The sequence below is a fragment of the Cotesia typhae genome, unplaced genomic scaffold, assembly GCF_013202065.1.
Source record: "Cotesia typhae breed Kobodo isofemale line unplaced genomic scaffold, CoteBio_Ctyphae contig_44, whole genome shotgun sequence".
In the NCBI taxonomy this organism is placed as follows: Eukaryota; Metazoa; Arthropoda; class Insecta; order Hymenoptera; family Braconidae; genus Cotesia; species Cotesia typhae.
In genome coordinates this window covers 5530795-5554232 of record NW_027423753.1, presented here as the reverse complement: position 1 = coordinate 5554232, position 23438 = coordinate 5530795, and the positions used below count along the sequence as shown (strand labels likewise).

At 30.0% G+C, this 23438-nt stretch overlaps 3 protein-coding genes across 7 annotated transcripts in view; all 3 read right to left on the bottom strand.

Moving 5' to 3' along the window:
- Positions 1 to 23438, bottom strand: part of LOC141528916 (uncharacterized) — a 267144-nt gene that overhangs the window by 97230 nt on the left and 146476 nt on the right. The window lies entirely within an intron of this gene.
- LOC141528889 (uncharacterized) lies at positions 13535 to 16831 on the bottom strand. Its single transcript, XM_074245168.1, has 7 exons — positions 16261 to 16831; positions 15232 to 15435; positions 15049 to 15129; positions 14629 to 14904; positions 14141 to 14415; positions 13890 to 14061; positions 13535 to 13791 (listed from the first exon to the last, which is right to left on the bottom strand). The coding sequence occupies exons 1-7, from the start codon at positions 16517 to 16519 to the stop codon at positions 13535 to 13537; spliced, it is 1524 nt and encodes a 507-aa protein (XP_074101269.1). The 5' UTR covers positions 16520 to 16831.
- LOC141528888 (uncharacterized) lies at positions 17716 to 20061 on the bottom strand. Its single transcript, XM_074245167.1, is given in 2 exon segments — positions 17716 to 17897; positions 17900 to 20061. Coding segments are annotated over 2 exon segments (2154 nt in total). The 5' UTR covers positions 19872 to 20061.

Below are 23438 nucleotides of genomic sequence, written 5' to 3'. Positions count from 1 at the left end.
TTTAATAAAATAAAATTATTAGAGCCCAAAAAACCACTTCGATTGCCGCCCAGAACGTGGAAATCGGTTGATTGGTTCGTGAGTTATCGTTGTCGAAAGAAAACCGAAAAAAGTGTTTTTTCGGAATTACTTCGAAATTCCGTGTTCGATCAATTTAAACTTACAAATTCTTTATGAGGCTTCAAAAACTACGTCGAATGTTCAAAAAATACTGTTTGATGAAACTAAAATCAGACTTTTGAGCTTGAAGAGCTCAAAATAACACATACACCGTTTTTGAGCTGTCCGAGCTGAAAAATACAACATACACCGTTTTTGAGCTGTCCGAGCTGAAAAATACAACATAAGTACAATTTTGAGCGCTCGAGTATGGAATTAGCGGGAAGCTGCAGGGATGGCCTTTAGGGTCAACCGTTTTCCAGATTTTTTTCATTTATATGAAAGCAACTTGAGAAGTTATTGAGGCTTTGCTCAGTTTAAAAAAATATTGAGATTCTCAAGCACCTATTGGGGTGATATAGGCTTTTAAGGCGCTACTGAGGTGCTAAAAAGCGAATTGTACCTGGCGAATTGTACCTCTCGAACTTTCGGCATTAGAATCTCAAATGAGGAGTTTGAGATGCTGTTGAAGCATTAAAAATGACAGTTCTGGAAAAAAACAAAATAAATGAGACCTTTGAGGCGCTATTGAAACGGTAAATTTCGATTCAGGAATACACCTTCTGAAGTCTCGTGAATTGATGCTCAAGGCAAGCAATATTTGTGTATATATATGTTGTAAAAGAGTCAGCGGCTGAGAAAAATTCTCGCGGCTCGATAAACTCTGGATACAAAATTCAAAAGATGTGGCTGAAGCTCGGAAGATACCGGGATAACACACATAGACATAACAGGGGATAAAAGGATTGTGGATAGTAGATAGGATGTAAGTGTAAAAGATGCATATAAGACTAACAACGGGTTTGGTCCCAAGTCCCAAGAACGCGCTTCCTAAGCTTACGATAATCTACGTATTTGTAGGATATATTTTACGTGACTTATGAATGTAAATGCACGTATGCATAGCTAGATGGTCTACACACCATAAGTATATGTGTAGCTATGTATAACTATGTGCAACCACCATCATCTTACATATTCTATACCGAGTGTAAGTATGAGTACGAGTATGAAGCAGTCGTGTGAGTTTCCTCGCTTCTTCTCGCTTTCTCCAGCAATTCCGGCTCATAGTAATAGTTATAGTCATAGTGATGTTTACCGCTTGCCGCTCAAGCTAAATAATATTGCGGCGAACTCTCTACAGGTTACAGTAAATAAAAGTTTAAGCCGATAGCTTAAGACTCATCGAGAACCCAGGATCGACTTCCGTAAGTAGGAGTTACGAGTTAGGATTTAAGATTGAGGATCGAGGAGTTAGGAGGAAAGATGTAAAAGGAAAATGTCATATAATATGAGTAAAGAGAAGAAAAGTTAATGCAGGTATGAGCAGAATGAGGATGAGGTAATGTTTATAATAAAGCTCTTCGTTTTATACCTACTCAATTACATGGCAGTATTTCTGTTATTGTCGCGACGCTGCTAAATTATCACGTATGTTAGCGATCAAGTATTGCTGGGGTTTATTGTTCGCTGAAAAAATTTTTTGTTGGCATAACAAGAATAGTTGTGGTAACGAATTATTATGTTAGCAGAGGGGTAACAAATCATATGTTATGATAACAAAAAATAGGTTGTATTGAATAATTTATATATTGTGTCAACAAAAAAGGTTTGTTAATGTGCCAGAACATTTTTGTTAATTCTACAAAACAGTTCAGCTGAATTAATAAATTGGTTTGTTGAAGTAACAAAATTATTAAGTCGGGATAACAAATTTTTTTGTTGTAGTAACATTAACTAGTTAAACGGTGTTACATAAATTTTGTTGTATAGTAGTCAAATCATTTTATTTAAATAACTAATAATTACGACCACAAATTAATTTTGTTATTGCAACAAATAGATTTTGGTAAAACAACAAATTAATTCTGTTCTTACGACAAACAGATATTGTTGTAACAAAAAAATGATAGTTTGTAAGCCAACAAATTGATTTAGTAGCATTACATATTGATTTGTTATTGCAACTTAGCTCACTTTATTGAAAAAAACTAACCAATTTATTACTATAAGTCAACCAATTTGTTATTACAACATATCGCGTTACTAATGTCAATAGCACGTATAGTATCTCAAATTATACGCATTTTTGATTTTGCAGAGCCAAAAAATTATCTGAAAAAATTGTATTTTCTCTAATCAATTTAAAAATATGGATAAATTTATAATTCTGCGAGAAAAATGAAAATAGTATATTACACACCTAGGAAAGTAGAATAAGAAATGTCTCAGATCACATGTTTGTGGACCACGGCTTCGCCTTGGCTGAAGAATTACATATTATCTGGGACATTTTCGACTTTACTTCCCTCGGTGTGTAATATACAATTCTTGACATGTGTCCTTTTGACTTTCAAAAAAAAAAAATTCTTTAGCCAAAAGGGTGTGCATAAAAAAAAATTTATTTTCATTTTCCGACTTTTTGTTTCAAAAATTGAACGTTTTGAACTTCTGACAGTGAAAACTGAAAATTTTCTAAACATTGTCGAAGTCAATTAAATTTTTTTTTAAATTTTATCTTCTCAAGAGTCTTTTTTTTTTAATTTTCAATTTTTACCGCCAGAATTTCAAAACGTTCAATTTTTAAAACAGAAAGTTAGAAAATAAAAATTTTTTTTTTTATAAGCGGCTTTATCTTGAAGCCGAAAGAGCGTATCTCCAAACAAATTTTGTTTTTATTTTTTTTATTAAATTTGGAAATTCGAGATTAGAGCAAAAAAATTTATTATGTGCCCCTTTGACATTAGTAACGTAATATTTTTCTGTAATCCCATCTTTGATGATTTTAACGACATTATTTTTATGAGTGTACTAGTACACTCAGCTGTGTCTGAAAAAACTTATTACGACTTGTTGCTAAGTTTTGCATACTATAGTTGTATCATTCACTTTTCATTATTATTGTTATTATTCATGTAGCTATTGGTTAGACAGTTGTCGTCATCCATCTGTTTTTTACTGGAACATAAACATTTTGATAACTTTTGAAGCAGATAACTTCGATGTTTGATAAATTTTTATTATCCGGTAAATATTGTGAGCAAATAAGGATGTGAATGTGACAATCGCGATTAGTTGGAAGTGTGTTATCGGATATGATATGATATGAAAGGGAGGAGGTTGTAACATGATCTAGGATAAATTATTATTATTTTTCTAACAACGTTTGATAGTATTGAAAAATTCGAATGTTTATGAATGCTGTTAGATTGATTGAGTAACAAGTATGAATTAGAGTGAAACACATACTGCCCTAGTTTGTGTGAAAGAGAGTGATTATGTGCAAATGATGATAATTGATGGTATTTGCTGTTAATGAATCTAGTACAGTATACTATAGTGAATGGATGAAGGAGGGAAGGAAAAATGGCTTATAAAGTAAGAGGCGTTTCGTTTGGTTGGATGATTATGAAAGACTAATTAATTAAGTGTCTAGTGTATCACCTTCTTAACATAATTCTATTTAAAGTATACTCAGAAATTGTAAATTAAATTAAAATGATTCAAGGTAAATAATTTTCAATAAAAAAATTGTTTTGGAGAGTTTTATTAATTTTAATCAAGTAGAAAAATTATTGAAGTAAGAAATTTTGCTTAATTCAAGTAAATTGTACTTGATTCAAGAGTCCTGCTTCTTGTTTTAAGATCGTCGTATTCTTAAAATTGTACATCTATACACATTTTAAAAGTAATTTTTGATATGACCATTCTAATAGCTAATTTTTCATTTAACGAAAAATTTTTAAAAAAGGAAGAAAAAATGATAAAGAGAACCACTTGGTGAGAATATATCAAGCTACTTGTAAATTTTGTATTACCACCTTTTACTTTGTCTTATTATGAAAATTCAATTCTTATAACTATCATACGTCTCTGGCAAAATCTGCCATTAAATATTATAAATTCATGTAGCCTTGAAGTTTTCAAATCAACTTTATTTGATTATTTGTTGAAATCCAATTTTGATTAACTTTTAAGACAGTGAGTCTCACTTATTATTTTACTTCTCTTAAGATGTTAGGGGTAGTCAGAGACACGAAAAAATGAGAATTTTCAGTGATTTTTTTTTGCTATTAAATCATGTTATTTTACGAAAGTAATAATGTGGCATTATTACACAATGTTTTGACTTGAAGTAACGAAAATTTGAAAAAAAAAAAAAAAAAAAAAATTTATAATTCCTAAAGTAATAGCTGTTGGTGTTGATCCAGTTCTAAAAAAAGGTCCTTGCGGTGACTATCATAAGTCCTTGGAGATTCATCTAAAATCAATTGGATAGAAAAAATTAGTTTTTTAAATAGATAATCTTGGGCCTGATCGGAGCTTTTTTTTTTTTTTAATTTTTTTCAGGAAATTTTTTTCTAGATTTTCGGGAAAAAATCAACGGATAATTGGTCATAAAAAATCGAAATTTTTTAATTATAAATTTTTTTTTTTTCAAATTTTCGTGACTTCAAGTCAAAACATTGTGTAATAATGCCATATTATTACTTTTGTAAAATAACATACTTTAATAGCAAAAAAACAATTACTGAAAATTCTGATTTTTTCATGTTTCTGCCACTGATAGAAGGATTTGTTTATAGTTAAAAATATTTGTTAATATTTTAGAGACCACTTTTTAGTATTAAATAAATATTTCTTAGTATTTAAAAAGATTTATTAATATTTAATAAATGAATATCAGATTTATTAAATACAAATAAATCATTTTAAATATTAAGAAATATTTATTTAATACTAAAAAGTGGTCTCTAATAAATGATTTATTAAATATTAACAAATATTTTTAACTATAAACAAATCCTTCTATCAGTGTGACTACCCCTAACCCACTAACCCCTTAAATACATCGAAATTGCTATAATTAATTTACAAGCAAGCATATATGCATACAAATAACTTTCCTTACATATAAGTTTCTGGTGGAAGTTATGGATAGGTAATCGTGATTATTAGGATTTATATCTATAAATGAAATACACAGTGGTTAACATTCATATATTTAGTCTTTATTTGAAAGACTACGTTTTCAAGAAGCATCCTTACGCTTAAAAGAGTCGGTTTGTACTAACTTAAAAACTAATAGGAAACATTTACAATGAGGTCTAAGCCTCTCCTTAAGAATCGTAAAATTACAGATTTTTTACTAAAATATATGTACAACTCCAAAAAGTAAAAGAGTCTTTTGTGTGACCCAAGTGTCCGGGGTCATAAAACCGAGGTAGGACTTACTTTTCCCTTTCGAAAATATTTTTCAACTAAATATCAAGTTTCCTTAAACATAAAATCTAAGTATAGAGTAAAATACTAAAATAAAAATAATTTGTAAAATAAGATTCAATTTTTGCTCAGAGAAATTCAACAGTTTCTCAGTTAAATCTATTGTAATTTGATTATAAATTGTTTTATTATAATTTCATTGTTATAAATTTTCAAGAAATCTATCTAACTATAGTTATTATTTTTATTGTCAAATATAGATACTGTACTCGCAGCACATTGCTATATTATTACTATGTATCTTTTATATTTTATATAATTATTCTTGATTCTTTTAAAAATCCCGCCACTATCTCAGTCGACAAATCAACAACCGAATAAAATAGTCACAGAAGTGACGTAAAACGATACGACATCCGGCCATCAACTTTTTAGAAGAGGATATTGTCATATTAGACTATCAAAATAAATAAAAAAAATAATTCAATAGAAGTTTTTATCGTTTGCAGAAATTTCTACAATTAATATGTTAAAAATTGGCTTGGAGATCAGTTAAAATAAAAACCAACAAAAAAATTTTTAATTTTAAACTTAATGCCTTAAAATTAACTCTCTTGTAGGGAGAACGATCATGCGTCTTCTGTAGGAGTTTTTTAGAACTATCTGTAGTCGAACAATTACATTTTATTTTACATTTTTTTACATTTTATTTGGACATGTTAAGTCATCCAAGGACATATCAAAAATTACATATGGGCATCTCAATTTTTCTGATGTACGGACATATATGGCCTAATCAGAACATTTTTTCACAAGCTTAGTTCAGAATCTTTTTCAATTAATTTTTTTTATCGATGGATCTTTTTAAAAAGTGTAATAATGTTTTATGTTTTCAATGTGCTTTATTGTTAACTAATACGTTTTTTAAAAATTTCAATTTTTCTAAAAATAGCAAAACAAAACTCTTAAAACTTGCAATATTTTGTTTACATTTATGATCTTCAATTTACTTCAATATAATTAATTTTTTAAGAAAGACTTTAAATTTTAGATTGAATATTAACAAATACTGCTTAAAAAAAAAAAAAAAAAATACTTTGATATCACGATTCAATTATTTATATGATGAAATATACCATATACTTATTTTTTATCTTCCACTGTTTCAAAACAGTAAAAGTACTCCCGATTTTTTGCAAATCAACCTTGTGGTTAATATGAGTATCGCTATCGCACACGTATAAAAATATAAATACATATTAAAATGTAGGCCGAGAACGGAATGTATCTTAGTGTAAGGATGTGAAGTGAGATAAATCACTCAATTTCTCACTTATCAATCCCGCAAATATTTACCTTCCTGCTATTGCTCTTCGTGGTAATCATTACGACAGGATTACCAGACTAAACACATACACGGAAGATATAACCGAGAAATTTCATCCATACTTCTTCTTCCTCTTCTTCTGTTCTGTTATATAATAATAAATAATAAATAATAAATATGAGCGTGTAACTGTACATTATCCCATGAAGCTGGTAGTAGAAGCCTCTTCTCTCTTCTCTTGGTTGGTAAAAAACCATTAAAATGAAGTAAAAATAAACTAAACGCTATAAATACACAGAGTTGTTTTTCTTGGCGATTCAACGCGAGTAGCGATAAGACAACATAACAAAGCATCGGCTCGTTGTTTAACCGGGGATCTTACGATAACCTCCACGTCTCCACTTAACCGCGAGTAGAGGCTTGAGCTGCCGGTAGAGGTAGAGTGTATATGATACTATACCCTGCCATGAAGAGGCTTTGGGACTGAAGGCTCAAGACTACTCAGTAGCAAGTTAAGACTACACTATCGCAGCATTACAGCGCTGTTTAAATGAATAGAAACTACACTCTCGGGTGGTATATTGTACATACTTGTTGTGTGTATCGTTAGAGGGGGGAGGGGGTTAATACACATCGTATCGACGCCGATGGGAATCGTATACGATATCCTATCGGTTTATATCCCATCGATAAGCTCGTTCTTGTCGAAACTCCTCTTATTTTCCCATTTCTCGCATTTAGAAGCCACTTTAAGCAAAAACTATCCTACCTTATCATTATTATTTCTTATTTTCTTATTTTTATTTTAGTTTACCTCGCTAGCCTATTACCGCTTTGCTAACAGCCTGAATTCCAATTTGTCGGTTGTTATAAAACTTGTGATAATTTATTATACCCATAAAAAGATTTTAGCAAAAAAGTTTCAACACCTCATCATCTCGGTCATTATATTTATATTTTCATTTTCTCGCTGAGAAATGTACCGAGTTCTTTTCTTATTTTTTATGCCTCTAGCGGAGTGTCAAGGCTTTCTTCAAGTCGATTTTATTGTTTGTTAAATTTGTAGAAAATTGGAGATAATTAATTAGCAATTCGTTAATTTTTTGTAAATATAAACGTAAAAATTGTGGGAAATATTAATCGTGTCGGAAAGCAGTGATACAAAAAAAATGTCACATTAATCGCCAAATTTATGAGTTTGTTTGATATATATTGAAAAAATGTCTCAAATATTGATTTTTTTACAAATTTTTTCATTTCTCCCGTTGAAAATTTATGAAGTTATTGATTTAGGTTATATTTTATAAAATCAACTTACTTAGATCTCCATAATTTGAAGCCTCAAAAAGTGATTCTGATTTTTTACAAGAGGATGTCCGTATGTGATTGAAAATATGCGTACGAGTGTAACTTTTTTTGTTGTTCTATGGCTAATTAAATTCAGAAAAAAATAGGATGAGTCATTTTAAAGAAATTCGATAAATAAATTTATTATTTTTTTTTGGTAATTATTCACAAGTGGTGTCAACTCCATTTTGGGCCGTAATTAGGTGAAAAATTAACATTTAAAAATTATTTTTTTTTATTCTGCTTGTTTTTGCTACGCATTTATGATAAAAAATGTCGTAAAACGCATTAATAAAGATTTCGATAGCTATTTTGTCTTTAAAAGTTGAAAAAAATATCGGCTTCCATGTTTTTGGATAAAATTTCTATGGCAAAACATAAGGCAAAATGAGGTTGACCTCACTTGTAAATAACTACCGAAAACTTTTTTGTAAGGAAGGAAATTTCTTTGGCTGAAAAATTTTCACTTTAACTATAAACTAGGAATTCGAATTGCGCGTGTACGCGCGCGCTCTAATCATGAACCAATAATGAATCGGGGTCCATGTTTTCGAGTTATTTCGATATTAAGCTAACTTCAATCGACCATCAATTTTGATGCATAGGAAACAATTTTCTTTAGACTAAACATTTTTTTGAGCCAACTAAACCTGTTTTCCAACCAAGAATTCATTTTTTTCTTTGTAAAAAAACTTTTAAATCACTTTAAGACTACCTATATACTTCTCGTGCTTAAAAATTACTTTAAATGCTCTCTTCATTAAGAAAGTCATAATTAAACTATTTAAAAGAAAATTCTTAATAAATAAATAAACTAAGAAAATAAAATTTTATTAATTATGAAATTTTTGAGTGTTTGCAGAGACTACTGCTTTTCAGATATTTTTTTTGAAAAATTAAAAAATTAAAAAAATTTTTGATGTAACCCATAAAATTTATCATTCGATTAATTCTTGAAATTTGAAAATTAAAATATTGGATTGACGATAAAAAAAAAAACTTTTTCACATGACTAGTTTAATTTTGTAGATTTGTAAAACTTTTTATATTAATCTAAGTAACTCAAGGACTGTAGGTTTATATAAATAAATATGTATTAAAAATAAGAGAGATTGCTTTTTAACTTATCAAATAACTTGAATAAATATTTATAATAGTGTGACGGTGGAAAGAGAACAATTGAGTATTTGATGTCGACGAATAATAATGTTATTGCATTCTCAAGTAGCTGCCGGTGGAGCCAAACGCTGTTGGTATTATATATGTGAGATGTGAGTAGTGAGGCTGCATTAACTTATTGTGTGCAAATAGTTGTACTTGTATGTATTATAAAGAAAGGCGCGTATTTCGCAATCGAGAGCACAAATGTTTAGTTCGGAATTATTTTATTGAATATACTTCTGGATTTATATATACATATTAGGGTGGGTCAAAAAAATCGAATAATTTATTTTTGACTTTATACTCTGAAAAATAGGTTCGTAGACACCTAAAAAGAATTCTCTCCAAGTATAAGCTCTTAATTATAACGGGAAGGTCCTCCGCTTTGCGGGTTTCTATTTTTTTCGAATAATCAGATAAAAAAATTTATATCTCGCTTCCAACTGCTTGGAAAAATATTCCGTGGCATAGATTTTGTGAGAAATTGAATGCTTTACAAAAAAGGTCTCTTATGACTTTTTCAAAAACTCAACCGATTAAAAGATATTCATAGTTGAAGTTTGGCTATTTTAAGGAAAATATTCGTTTTTATTATGAATTTTATAAGTCGATGAAAAAAATTATTTCGGATTGCGGAACTCATGATTTTGTAGGAAATTTACTGCTCTACAAAAATGGTCTCTTATGATTTTTGATTAAGTGAAGCCGTTACGAGATATTCATCGTCAAACATTAACGAATATCAATATTTCCAGTTTTTGATCAATAATTCGATAAATTTTAATTTAAACTATGAGTTTCAGGAAAATTTACATAAATTTGAGTTTCGATCGATAAAGAAATGTTATAATAAGTTAGATAAAGAATTATTGGAATTATCATTGATTTTCCTTGGAGAAATGCCTCAAGAAAAGATTTCTTTCAAACGTCCTGGTGCTGTTCATCATGCTAGATGGATGGCTAAGGCCATTTATAGTTTGAAAATGTATCTATTCAGAGATGAATTCAAACTCTCTCAGAAAGAATTGCATGGTCTTCGTCATTTCTGTATTTTTATAGTCACATTGTATTTAAAAGCTTGGTTTTCATCAACTTCTGCAACAACTGCTGCTTATCATGACTTGCAGTTTATGAAAAATTTATTGGAGTACAAACATATCAATCTTTTGATTTCTTCAGCTACGTGTGAAAAAATGATTTCGCACTTATGGTATTTGAGCGATGAACTTGCCATTTTATCACTGTTTGACGATGGCGTTCCATTAGAAGTAAAAAAGTATTGTTGAAGCTGTTAATACTCGTGAAGGTACAGATTCTAAAGCTAAAAGATTTGTAATTGCTAAAAAGATTTGAATTCATTGGCGCAGAGAACTCTGAGTGACTTTGTGTCTAAAAAGTCATTAAATCTTTTCAAAATCTTCGATCTACCGTATGACTTTCTTGATATCGATGTTGAATTATGGCCTACTAATGAGAGTTATCTCGAAAATAAAGAATACTTTCAACAACTAAAAGTTGTCAATGATTCAGCAGAGCGAGCTGTTGCATTAGTCAGTGAATATAATCAATGCTTGACAAAAATGAAGAACAATTCCAGTACTTATTGCAAGTTGTCAAAGAACATCAAAAAACATTCCCAAATTGTAATAAAAGAAATTATTTATAGTAATAGCGTACTGTTATGTTAAAAATATAGACAATTATATTGCAATTGATAATTCAATAAAAAATTTATCTATAAAAAAGTTAAATACTGGTTGTTTCTCACTTGATTCAATACTTTTCATATTAAATTTGACAAAGAAATATGTCATTCACTTCAAATTAAACTAATCATTGGCTATATGTCGAAAAAAATGCTCTAATTTCTTGTTTTAATGCAATCAAACAAGCTCAAGACTGAAAACAATATTAAAAAAATTGTTTATAACATTTCTTTATCGATCGAAACTCAAATTTATGTAAATTTTCCTGAAACTCATAGTTTAAATTAAAATTTATCGAATTATTGATCAAAAACTGGAAATATTGATATTCGTTAATGTTTGACGATGAATATCTCGTAACGGCTTCACTTAATCAAAAAATCATAAGAGACCATTTTTGTAGAGCAGTAAATTTCCTACAAAATCATGAGTTCCGCAATCCGAAATAATTTTTTTCATCGACTTATAAAATTCATAATAAAAACGAATATTTTCCTTAAAATAGCCAAACTTCAACTATGAATATCTTTTAATCGGTTGAGTTTTTGAAAAAGTCATAAGAGACCTTTTTTGTAAAGCATTCAATTTCTCACAAAATCTATGCCACGGAATATTTTTCCAAGCAGTTGGAAGCGAGATATAAATTTTTTTATCTGATTATTCGAAAAAAATAGAAACCCGCAAAGCGGAGGACCTTCCCGTTATAATTAAGAGCTTATACTTGGAGAGAATTCTATTTAGGTGTCTACGAACCTATTTTTCAGAGTATAAAATCAAAAATAAATTATTCGATTTTTTTGACCCACCCTAATACATATATATCTGGATGGATTCAAAGAGTGAGACGGAGCATACTTATTCGTAAGATTCGAGTGCCGATATGCTGGGGAAATAATGGTAACTACCTTCAGCACGTTGATATGGTAATGGGTGACACGGAATCTACGATTTCCTTGCATTCTCTGTGCTGTCTTCGCAATTGTTTATATCTGCCTTTACTCGTTTACTTACATTTATACATTTATACATATACATAGATCTATATGTGTAGTTAGTGCTGCATTGCTTTTGATTCCCACTATACTCTACACTAGATCCGATCGGATTTCTCGCGCTAAATCTACGACACATGAGTAATTCAATGGAATATTTTTCCCTTATAAATTAAGAAAAAACACAAACACGGCTACTGTGTTTTACTTTTAAAAAAACCATTAACAGTAGTTTTAGTTTTAATGGCTTTGTTTCAGCATATAGGGATATAGTGCTAAAATAGCTCGATTAGAAATTAACTCCACGATCCAGGATTCAAACAGACTGAGCATTAGTTCCGCGAAATTTCAATTTTATTGAGTTATTTTTAGTGTGGTTCGTAACTTTTATAATTTATAAATTTATAACTCATATGATGACAAAAAATAACCATCTAGACGAAAAAATTATATAATTATACAAAGTTGTATTTAATGTGATCTATTAGCTAGCTTACTACCACTCACTTTTTAAATTTTGAAAGCCATACTAATAAATTGACTGGAATATTTTTCTTATTGAACAGTTTTTTTTAATTATCTATGAAGAAAACAGCGAATTTCTTCATCTGCAGATAAAATTGTTATGGAAAAAAGTCATAAAGCAAACAAAAAATTCAATTATTTATAAATTAGCCCGACTAGAAATTTCAGTGAGGCGGAGATTTGGCGCAAGTAAGGCATGCCGATTTCCAAACTTGCAGTAAGTGAGGCATCCAAACCAGATCCAAGTTTGGGATGTAATGCAGTTGCGAGGCTCAGCCTAATTTGGCTTCCTGATTAGGTAGCAGTTTGGAAGCCATACTTTTCGGTGACAGCCTCAGCCTAATCTCACCCAAACTTGGTTTCCGGGTTAGGTAGCAGTTTGGAAGCCATACTTGCCGGTGACAGCCTCAGCCTAATCTCACCCAAACTTGGTTTCCGGGTTAGGTAGCAGTTTGGCAACCACAGCAGTAGTGTTTACCAAATTTCGCTTTTTTTATAGGGAGCAACTTGGAAACCCCATAGTTTCATAGTAGAAATTGTATGCACTCCTGAAAACCAAGGGAATAGAGACAGACGTAGGAAAAAAAACATTCGCTTTAAAGAGGAACCAAATGACTATGATATCTACTTCAAAAGACATCAAGGGATTAATAACTCATCGACCATATTATTTCTAAATTAATAATAACTACTATTCTTAAGAGCTAGGGTGATTGTTGGTTTAAACAAAAAACTTTAAAACCGTGAGAAATAAATAACTCAGAACGAGAAAGATTTCCAGACTGTTTATTTTTGGAAAAGACAGATAACAATCAATTAATTATGTATTAATCATGCACAGATGACTTACAAATGGCTGTTAAGAATATTGATTAAAATCCAACACTGGTTATGCTGATTTACTGCAGGATTTAAGTTTCTAATAGCTATCGAAAGCTGTTCAAATGTAACGAGAGAAATTTTGAAATTATGAACTTAATGGAAAGAATTAAGTCATTTAATAAAATTTATGTTATTTTTAACTTGAAAACTGAATATAACAGTAATGTTAATATAAAAAAAAAATTTAAGTAACAAAAAAATAGTAAAAATAATTAATGTACTAAATTACTCAGACTCATTAGTTTCATGGTCATCTTTTTTTTGTTCAACGATGTCAGTATTAAGAAAATCTTTCGGTCCAAGTTTTGGGTCAATATTTGCCTTTTTCTTTGAGCTGCTAATTTTTTTCTTTCAGTTCTACCACCTTCCCAGTCGAAACAATGATTTAAAACGGAAGAAATACTGTCATTGACTGTCGCGTCAGGCAATGGGTCATTTACGGATTTTGAAAACTTTGTAACGAGTACTCCTGAAAAAAAAAAATAATCATAAAATTTAATTAATGATATCACTTATTCATATGCTTACTAATTTATTTAGAATTTATAATAGTTATATGTAGAATACCTTTTATTAGCTTATAGAATTCTGTTTCGATAAAAATGTGATTTTTTTTCTCATTCGGTTTTTTCAAGTTGAATTTCAAAGCTAATTCACGGGACAATCCTAAACGCATCATAGCAGTGGTGCTCCTAGTTATTGCTTGATTAGGATTAGTCAATGCTGAGAGTTTACAAACCTATAAAAACATAATATAAATTTAAATTTATAAAAAACTAAAAATTCTAGAAGAAAAATAAATCATATAAAACTCTTACAATTTTGTTACGATACTCTTTATCAGATTTCAATTTGCCATCAAATTTATTGAAATCTACTATTGCAGAGCAAGGTATTTTGAAATCGTTATCATCGCAATTGATATCAAATGTCGAATCCGTAGGAACAGATGATTCACAAACTCTTTGCATCTGAATAAGAGTACCTTTCAAATCATTCATTGCTTTGGATAACGAACTAAGCTGTGAATTAATGCTTTTTTGCTCTTTAATCAGTGGCGCCAATAGTTTGGTCAAAACTTTCGCTAAGAGTTCTGAAAAAAAATTTCAATATTATAAATTTATTACCATAAAATTTTAATATTATTAACGATTACAGTGAATTAATTACAATATTGTGAATATTAATTACTTTAAGATAAAAAAATAAACTATTTATGACTATAAAAACTAAATTAATTATCCACTAATGAAAAATGATGAATTAAAAATTAGTTTAATCAAATAAACTATATTTATTATAATACCTTCGTCTACACAATGTTCTTCGGATTCGTTGTTATTTAATTGCTTTTGTTGATTAAAAATGTCTGTTTTAGAGTGAGTTTTGATGATTTCTTTATCTGACTCTTCAGAACTTGAGTTTTTTCCATGGATGACATTAGTACTATCTTTTTTGTTTAACTTAGTAGTAACATGTTTACGCTTCGCGTGATCGTCTTCCTCAGAACTTGAACTTTCTATCGAGTGATCTCCCGATGAATCCTCTGACGATGATGCTTTACGTTTCTTTCCGCGTGTTTCTATAAATTATATTTAAAAATTTAGTATTTAAATATGTCAGTTATAAAACGATACTAATTAATTAATATTAATATTAATGTTATTATTCTCATTTTATCATTCACTTCCGCAAGTTTTAAGATTATAATAAATAAATTACTCACGAGCAGTTTTTGTTCTATTTTTAGGGTCCTTTACTTTTTTTCCGCTGCTTTTTCCAGTATGAGACAGTACTTTTTTAGGATCTAAACGATGAAAATTTACAGATTAACGTAATTTAATTAAAAAATTTTGCAATAAATTTAAAAAATACGTTAACTATAAGTTTAAAAAAAATTTATATTTACCAGAAGTTAATTGAAGATCAGCAGTTAAATCTAAAGTCGCATCATTGAGCAAATTTTTAGCATTGTTAGGTGATAAATTTTTAGATTTAAAATATTCATTATCATTTTTTGCTTTATTTTTAGCACTGGCTTCGTTATCAGTAGAATACGCATACGGCTGGTACTGTAACTTATCCATAAGTTTTTCAGCTTCTTCATATGAACCTATAAAACAGTCGATTAGTTAGTTGTTAATATAGCGCATAGTATGCATTGACTCGTGCCCTCTTGCCTCATTAGACAAATGCTCAAATAAAAAGTAGTGAAAAAATTTGATTTAGAAATTAGCAGACATCCTCATATTTATTAATTTTTTTCGTATTTACAAAAAAATGTAATACAAATTATTAATAAAAATTACTCGTACAAATCTTTAAAATTTCGAAATGAAATTATTTTTACATTCATTTTTGAAAAAATTGTAAAACTGTAATGAATTCTGTGTAGCCATTAGTAGTGATTATATTTTTCTATAAACATTATAGTACTATTTAATATTAAAAATGATAAACTATATTTAATAATAATTATAAAAAAAAAAAAAAAAAAAAACACAAAGAACATGTCTGCTAGCTTAGAAAATTATTTATAATATATTTAAAAGAATATCTAATAGTATATTTATTAGAAGAAATTTAGAAATTATTTAGAATTTTTTTATTCAAAAATTATTACAAAAAAATTTCATTTGTAAAAAATTGAAAAACTGTAAATGCAATTTTAAAAAAATAATTTTCTGTTCTAATTTAATTATTGAAAAAAACAAAAAAATTAAAAACTTCAGCTAACTTTAGTATTATTTTTACTTTATTTATTAAATTAGAACTAAAAATATTTTTTTTTTTATTGCACTTACATTTTTAAAATTTTTACAAACGAAATTTAAAAAAATAATTTTTTTGTAATAATATTTCAACAAAAAAATTTTTAGTTAACGGCTAACTTTATTGTCATTTGCTAATTTCAGTATTATTTAAAAATTTAACTTACGTGCTCGTCCACGAATTTCTACCGAGTAAGACGGCCAATCACTGCAGGGTTCAACACATTTTTTTACCATTTCATTAAGTAGTTTCAGATTTTTATCATTATACGTTTTTTCTGGCATAAATTTACACCTCAACTCCTCATAAGCATTATCCGCATAAATCCACTCACTTGGCACTATATCAATCACTTGTTTTTGCGACTTTGTTTTATCTCCTAGAAAAACTACCAACCGGTATTTCCATTCTAAATTATCGCCCATTTTATTAAATAAAAAAATGCCGATATTCCTGTTGAATATTTTGTGTAATTGCAATCCTTTGTTTAATAACACAAAAACTCGCGAACTACTCCTGACAACTTGTTCAGATACAATGACACTTGTAAGAAATTCGGATACACTGTATGCTTTTCTCCTACTCTGTCAATCTAATGAGCTCTATATGTATATTAACCTCAAATATTCATTTGTTCTTCTACCACCAGAAATATCGATTGTATTGGTGTCAAGTTTCAAGTCAATGTTTGACTCAATAATTCCGGCAAGCTGTGTCTTTCCCGCGCGATTTCACAAATGTCGGCTCACTATGTTGAACTGCTTAGATATATATTATATAAAAATTAACTATCATAAAATATCACATTTATTTATTGTATGAACAATTTTTTTCCAACTAGGCTCAGATACAATCCGTTAAACTCCAATGCATGTAGAATATGTGATCTCTCTCAGTCGTACACATCGTCGTAAAATAGTCCTTCGAGAAAAAATCAAATAAAATACAGACGCTGTTGATGTTGATGTATGGATGTATATGTTTCACTCTTAAGTATACCGCCCTCATCACTCATTTACTTCTTTGTTTTCAAAATATATAACAATACATTTCCGAACTTTGGCAAGCCTAATTCACGCCTCATTGATTCCACTATAGGCAAGCCAAAGTTCGGCATTGCCATAGTTTTTCCAAGCTACGCCCAAATTCGGCAAACCGAACTTCGGCAAATCTTCGGTAACCGTGGGTTCATGCAAGTCAGGTACATCAATAGTTTGTCAAACTTTGTTTCATAGTTATAACTTCAGTTTCATCAACAATGCACACAATTAATTTTTTATATTTAGTTTTCGAAATAAATAATGCAATAAAATTATAAGTGTTAATTTCTGCGGTAGCTATTTGCACTTACTCGTGCGGGTATTTTAAAAACAAATTAAATAGTTAATTTTAATTTTCATATTTATCTAAAAAAGAATCTGCACAAATTTTGTTTTTATTATTTTTAATGATGTTACTTTAGTATTATGAATATCAAATGTTTATAACAAACTAAATTTTTAAAAATCAAGTTAAATTGTCATTTGTTCATTCTGATTATTTTAAACAAAATATTTACCAATATAATCTACACTATCACCAAAAACTCCTTCACATCTGTACAGTCTCACCAAAAACGTATTTACATATGTAGTAATGGCATTACATATAGTTTTTCATTGCCGTCACTACTCAAATCAATGCACAGCATTTTTTTAGCAATTTGAGTAACTTTATATATGTGTGCCATTATCTTACTTTTCGCACTCACTTTCCACATTTCTAAGTGTTCTGAGTTATATGGATAAGTGAATAATGGTTTTTTTTCTTCAATATTTTCCCACTAATCTTTGTTAAAATGCTATTATCCATGGAAAATCGGAAAATTTTATGGATTTCGAAAATTTCATTATTTTCTAATAGAACAGTGTTATTCGGGGCTTTAGTAGTCAATAAAACATTTTTAAATTTTATCCGTTTTATAATAACTTCATCAATGTCATCGTCTTTAAATTCCTTAACTATTTCGATTGTTTCTGATAATTTAGGTTTAGGACACATACTCGTTGAAATTTCATTAAATCGACAGCATAATTGAGCAAGGGGTTTATTGCCACTTCTCAACAGTTTTTTAATTTTGCCTAATAAATTTTCAAACGAGTAACTTGACATCCCAGACAAGCAACACTGCATATATGCTACGTCATCAGCAAGGTGATAAACACTGTGAATATTTCCAACAAGAAATTGCAAAGTGTATATTAAGGGTGCAATACGGACAAATGATGTTAAAAACATTTTTGCATGTTCTGTTTTTTGAACAGCAATTTCACTGGAACATAATATTCTGCAGCCGACGTGCAAAAGTAAAAAATGCTTATAGACTGTTTCAGCTAGAATTTTTTTAAATACAACAGGTCCTGCATATAATAGCAAAAATTGGAACTCCGTTGATTTGAATTTGTTAAAATCAGTCAATGAGCGAGTGCTTCTTTGAAACTCTGCAGGGACTTTAATTTTTGTTAATAGGCTAGACAACCGAGTTTTATCATTGTTAGTGTTACTTATTTTTAATTTTTTATTAATTGTACCATCTATCCAACACTCTAGTAATTTTTTCATAACCCCTAAAAATAATAAGTGCATTGGATCAAGTACAAATTGATTCACTAGATCTATTTTAGGTTCAATAAGAAGCAATGGTGACATTCCAGTATGGTGTTCTGAATTAGATTGATTCCTAAATGATTCATCAGTTCTCAGTGTGCAATTAGTTGTTAGAGGATAAATAGTCCGTTTTTTATACCGTTGACCTTTGACTGTGCATCGTTCACAAGCATAATATCCTCCGTGATTTTTCATACTTTTTAGCAGTGATCGAGCAGGCCTATCACATACAAATCCTTTGATGGATACATTAAATAAACGATTATTAATCATAACTCCAGTATTTTGTAATTCATTTATTTCTTCAATAAATTTTGCTAAAAAGCAATGGACGTCACTAGGTTTACTGTTACCACAATAAATAGCTGCAGGAAATGGTTTGTAATGATTGTAATGGCTAAAAACTTGACATAAAATTGGCCATAATTTTTTTCTGCTTGACTTAAACAATGGCACACCATCAACATTAATTAATAATTCGATATCATTGGTCTCATGTAATTTAATATTTATACATTTTTCTAAATTAGTTTTAATTCCAAAATAAACGAACTCTTCGTCATTGCCAAAATTTTCAATTTTATATGTGGAACTATTAGTGCCTAAAAATGTCTTGGCACTTTTAGGTAAGTCTGGATATTGTTCTCTCAATATATCCATCAGTTGTTCTAATCGAGTATGGGGAAGAAGAGGATTAATCAATGCCCATTGCCGAATTTTGTCAATAACATTTAAATTGTCCATCGCATTATTTATTTCATTATCGCTATCAGAGTCTGAGGTCACCGTTATATTTCTAAATTGTTCATCAACACTATGTTCAAAACTACTTTCATTATTTTGTTCTAAATTATCTGACACTGAAATATCCATCACTGATTCTTCATTGAACACTTCTTCATTCATTTGTTCACAAACAGGATTTTGACCGGTAACACGATCAGTATTATCCATTGGTAATAAATTACGAGGCATCTCACTATCACTTAAATTTACATTTTCATTGCTTGCACTATCGAGTGAAACAGATTGTTCTAAATAAGATAGCTGATGTCGCGCTTTACGAAATTTTGCGACTCTTAAGCGATTAAGCTCACGCTTTCGAAAAGACTTATTATTTACGATAAACATTTTATCGTTATAAATAACTTAAATCGCCATGAGATGAACACAAATAATTATCCACTAAGTAGTTTATTGAAGAAAAATTTTCTAATAGTAATATTAACTGATACAATATGAATGTTCATAAAAACATAAGAAAACTCAATAATTAGAAAAAAATTTTAACACATATAAAAAATTCAATCCATTCGCTATAATATTGATATTAGTTTAAGAATAATACACGATGCACATACTGACAGCGCTACAACAAAACTGAGCTAAAATGACTCGAGGACAAATAATCCCACCTCAAGAAGCTAAGGCGAGAAAACACTAATGTTACGACCAATTCTGACAAGCCCAATTTCGGCAAGCCTTTAGTTATCAGTACTTAAAACCAATCTGGCATTTCCATGGTATGCCCGACTTAAGCAATGCCGTATACTTTCCTGGTTACGTCTAAGTTTAGCAAGCCAAACTTAGGCAAAACTCAGGTTATCGTCACTTGAAACCAGTTTGGTATCCCTATGATATATCAGACTTAAAGAATCCATTAAACTTTCCTAGTTACGTTCAATTATGGCAAGCCGAACTTCGGCAAGCATTTGGTCATCGTTGCTTCAAATCAGTTTGGAAATTTCATGGTATGCCAGACTTAGGCAATGCCATAGACTTTCCTAGTTACGTCCAAGTTTGGCAAGCCGAACTTTGGCAAGCATTTGGTTATCATTGCTTCAAATAAGTTTGGAAATTTTATGGTATGCCAGACTTAGGCAATGCCGTAGAATTTCCTGATTACGTCCAAGTTTGGCAAGCCAAATTTTGGCACAACTCAAGTTATCGTTACTTGAAACCAGTTCGGCATTTCCATAGTATGCCGGACTTTGGCAATGCCACACAGTTTCAGGATCTTAACCAAATTTGGAATATCTTCGGCATGCCAATTTTCGTTCTGCCTAACGTGGTTTTAATGAGGTGCAACCTAGGCAGGCCTAAGTGAGGCAAGCCAAACTTGCCCCGAATTGATTCTTCGGCATGCCTCACTGAAATTTCTAGTCGGGAGGATATACGGAACAAGTCATAAAATTTGAAAGGAATTTTTTTATCGTCAGATAGAGATATTGATCGAAAAGACCATAAATAGTAACATTAATAAAAATTCTCGTCTGCAGATAAGAATATTACGAAAAAAGGCCATAAAACTTTGAGTCAGTAAATGTTAAAGTTCAAAAATGGGAATTTTTCTTACCTATAGTCATAAAGATGATTTTGTTAATTTAAAATATTAAAAGTAGTAATTGCAGGAATAGTATTTTGTGTGACTAGGGATGAAACAAAACGATTTCAGACCAGAGTGGTTGCCTGCTCGAACGAAGCGGAGGCTGGCATCACTCGGTCTGAAATTGTGTTTCATCCCGCGTCACACATTATATTTTTCATATAAGTTGCATTAAAAATGCTAGCTTCAATGTCTGGAGCCGACCAGAACTAGATAGTTTCAGACGAATAGCGAAAATACCATTTTATCATAAAACTTATTAAGTAAATTAAAAACTGCAATTCAAGAAAGTACTTAATGGTTTATTTTTTATTAAACATTATTCGTAAATTGAATATTTTTCTTTTGTCATTCTTATTTATGCTTAGTAACAGAATTATAATATGTCAGTACGGTTAACGGTTAGAATGACAATTATGAAAGTATACAATAAACAAAAAATACTCCGATAGGATTGAAAATAAAGCTCCAACTTCATCTCGCGGGCAGAAAATCATCATTCTGGGAAGAAAAAATTGATTCCTGCCCGGCGACAGTCGCATTGGTCTGAAATTGTTTAGTTTCGGTTGGAAACTTGCATTTTCAATGCAAGTTATATGAAAAAAGGTTATCCTAATCAAAAAATCTTTTTAGTGTAGTAACATTAAATTTTGTGTATAAAATTATACATAAAAAAAATCATGAATTATAATTAATACCTAATCAAACATAAACTACCGTAAAAAAAAAAAATCTAGACGATTCTTTTTTTGCGATCAAAAGTTAAATAATCCAAAGCTCATGTACAATTTTATAAAACTCCATAAACTTTTCTCTCTGGAAACTTAATACGTTTTTCCCTTAATACAAAAAATTTTTTCCGTGGAAAATAAGTTTGAAAGAGAATGTAATTCAGAAGAGATGCAGGTGAAGGCGTGCCTTAGGGAATAGAAACAAGGGGGAGAGCCGCAAGAAAGGGATAGGAGGCCACCCTGTTTGAAGATTACCATAAACACTCCTCGCGCTAGTTCTACCACCAACACTACATTATCCGCGGGAGTTTTATTTATACATACATACATACAAGCTGCATTGAGTGACTCATACCCGCGAATTCCCAGTTACTGTTCTCCGGTGAAACTCGCGGTCTCATATGTATAATACGCCGAGACTCATATAGTAATACTCAATCCCTTTTCCCTTTGGGTTGTTCTTTATGCTGAATACTCCCAAGCAAATGTAAAAGCTCAACTGGCTTATGTACACGTGTAAATCCTCGTGTTTTCAGGTCTCGCGATCTTGCTCTCGGCAAAAAAGCAACACATCTTTCGAGGCCGCCGACGCTAAGACTAAATAAAGGCTCAAGACTAAAGACTAAAGACTACAGCCGGCACAATATAACTTTAGCTCGCGTGTGCATGCTCTTATTCACCCAGCCCGACCCCGGGGGTGGTTGATCTCCTCTTACTGTTAAACTAGTAAGTTAACATTTAAATACGCTCAAAATCGATTCTCCGCTTGGCTTTTACTTGCTTACTTCATTTATTTATTCATTTACTCACATTTACTCATTTTTTATGGTATGCTATTGGATACTGCGTGCATTTAAATGTTATTACTCCAAAAAATAATTGTTGCATGACCGACGTCCAACAAATAATTGTAGTTTTCATCAGATCATAATTATCTGCACGATTGATGACTGTGCATCAATAAAATCAGTTGCTTGGGGTTACTTGGGTGCTGTGGTGAATTAGAACCTTGATTAAGCCCTTAAACTAAACCTATTTCCATTTTCGCTTCTGTGCTTCAAGGTCTACGCTCTAAGCTTATTTTATGACTGTATTTACTGGTTTAATGGCTTAACATTTTAATTTAGAAATTTTCCATAGGATAATTTATCAGAAATAAAATATGTTTCTTTTCAAAAATTAATATACAATTCATGATCGAGCTGAAGTTTAGCATCGAAACTTATCAAATAGAAATTAATAAAAATTTTTAAAAATACGTCTAAGAAATAATTAAATGCTTGATAAAAATTATTATATCGATTGATTATAAAATAAAATGGCACACTGATTTTTGAAATAAATAATTGATTAAAATTAATTAGAATTTAACGGAAAATTCTTGAAATTGCTTTAGAAACTGAAAGGTATTTCTTTTGAAGTAAATTAAACGTGTGATTTGAAAAAAAAAAAAAAAAAATTTTTTACTATTGCGATTTTGAAAAAAGTAAAAAAATGACATGCTTTTTTTCCCTTTAAAATCAAAAAATTAATTTATCTACTTTAAGAACTAATGGCCTACCTCAAAATGCCTCAAGTTGT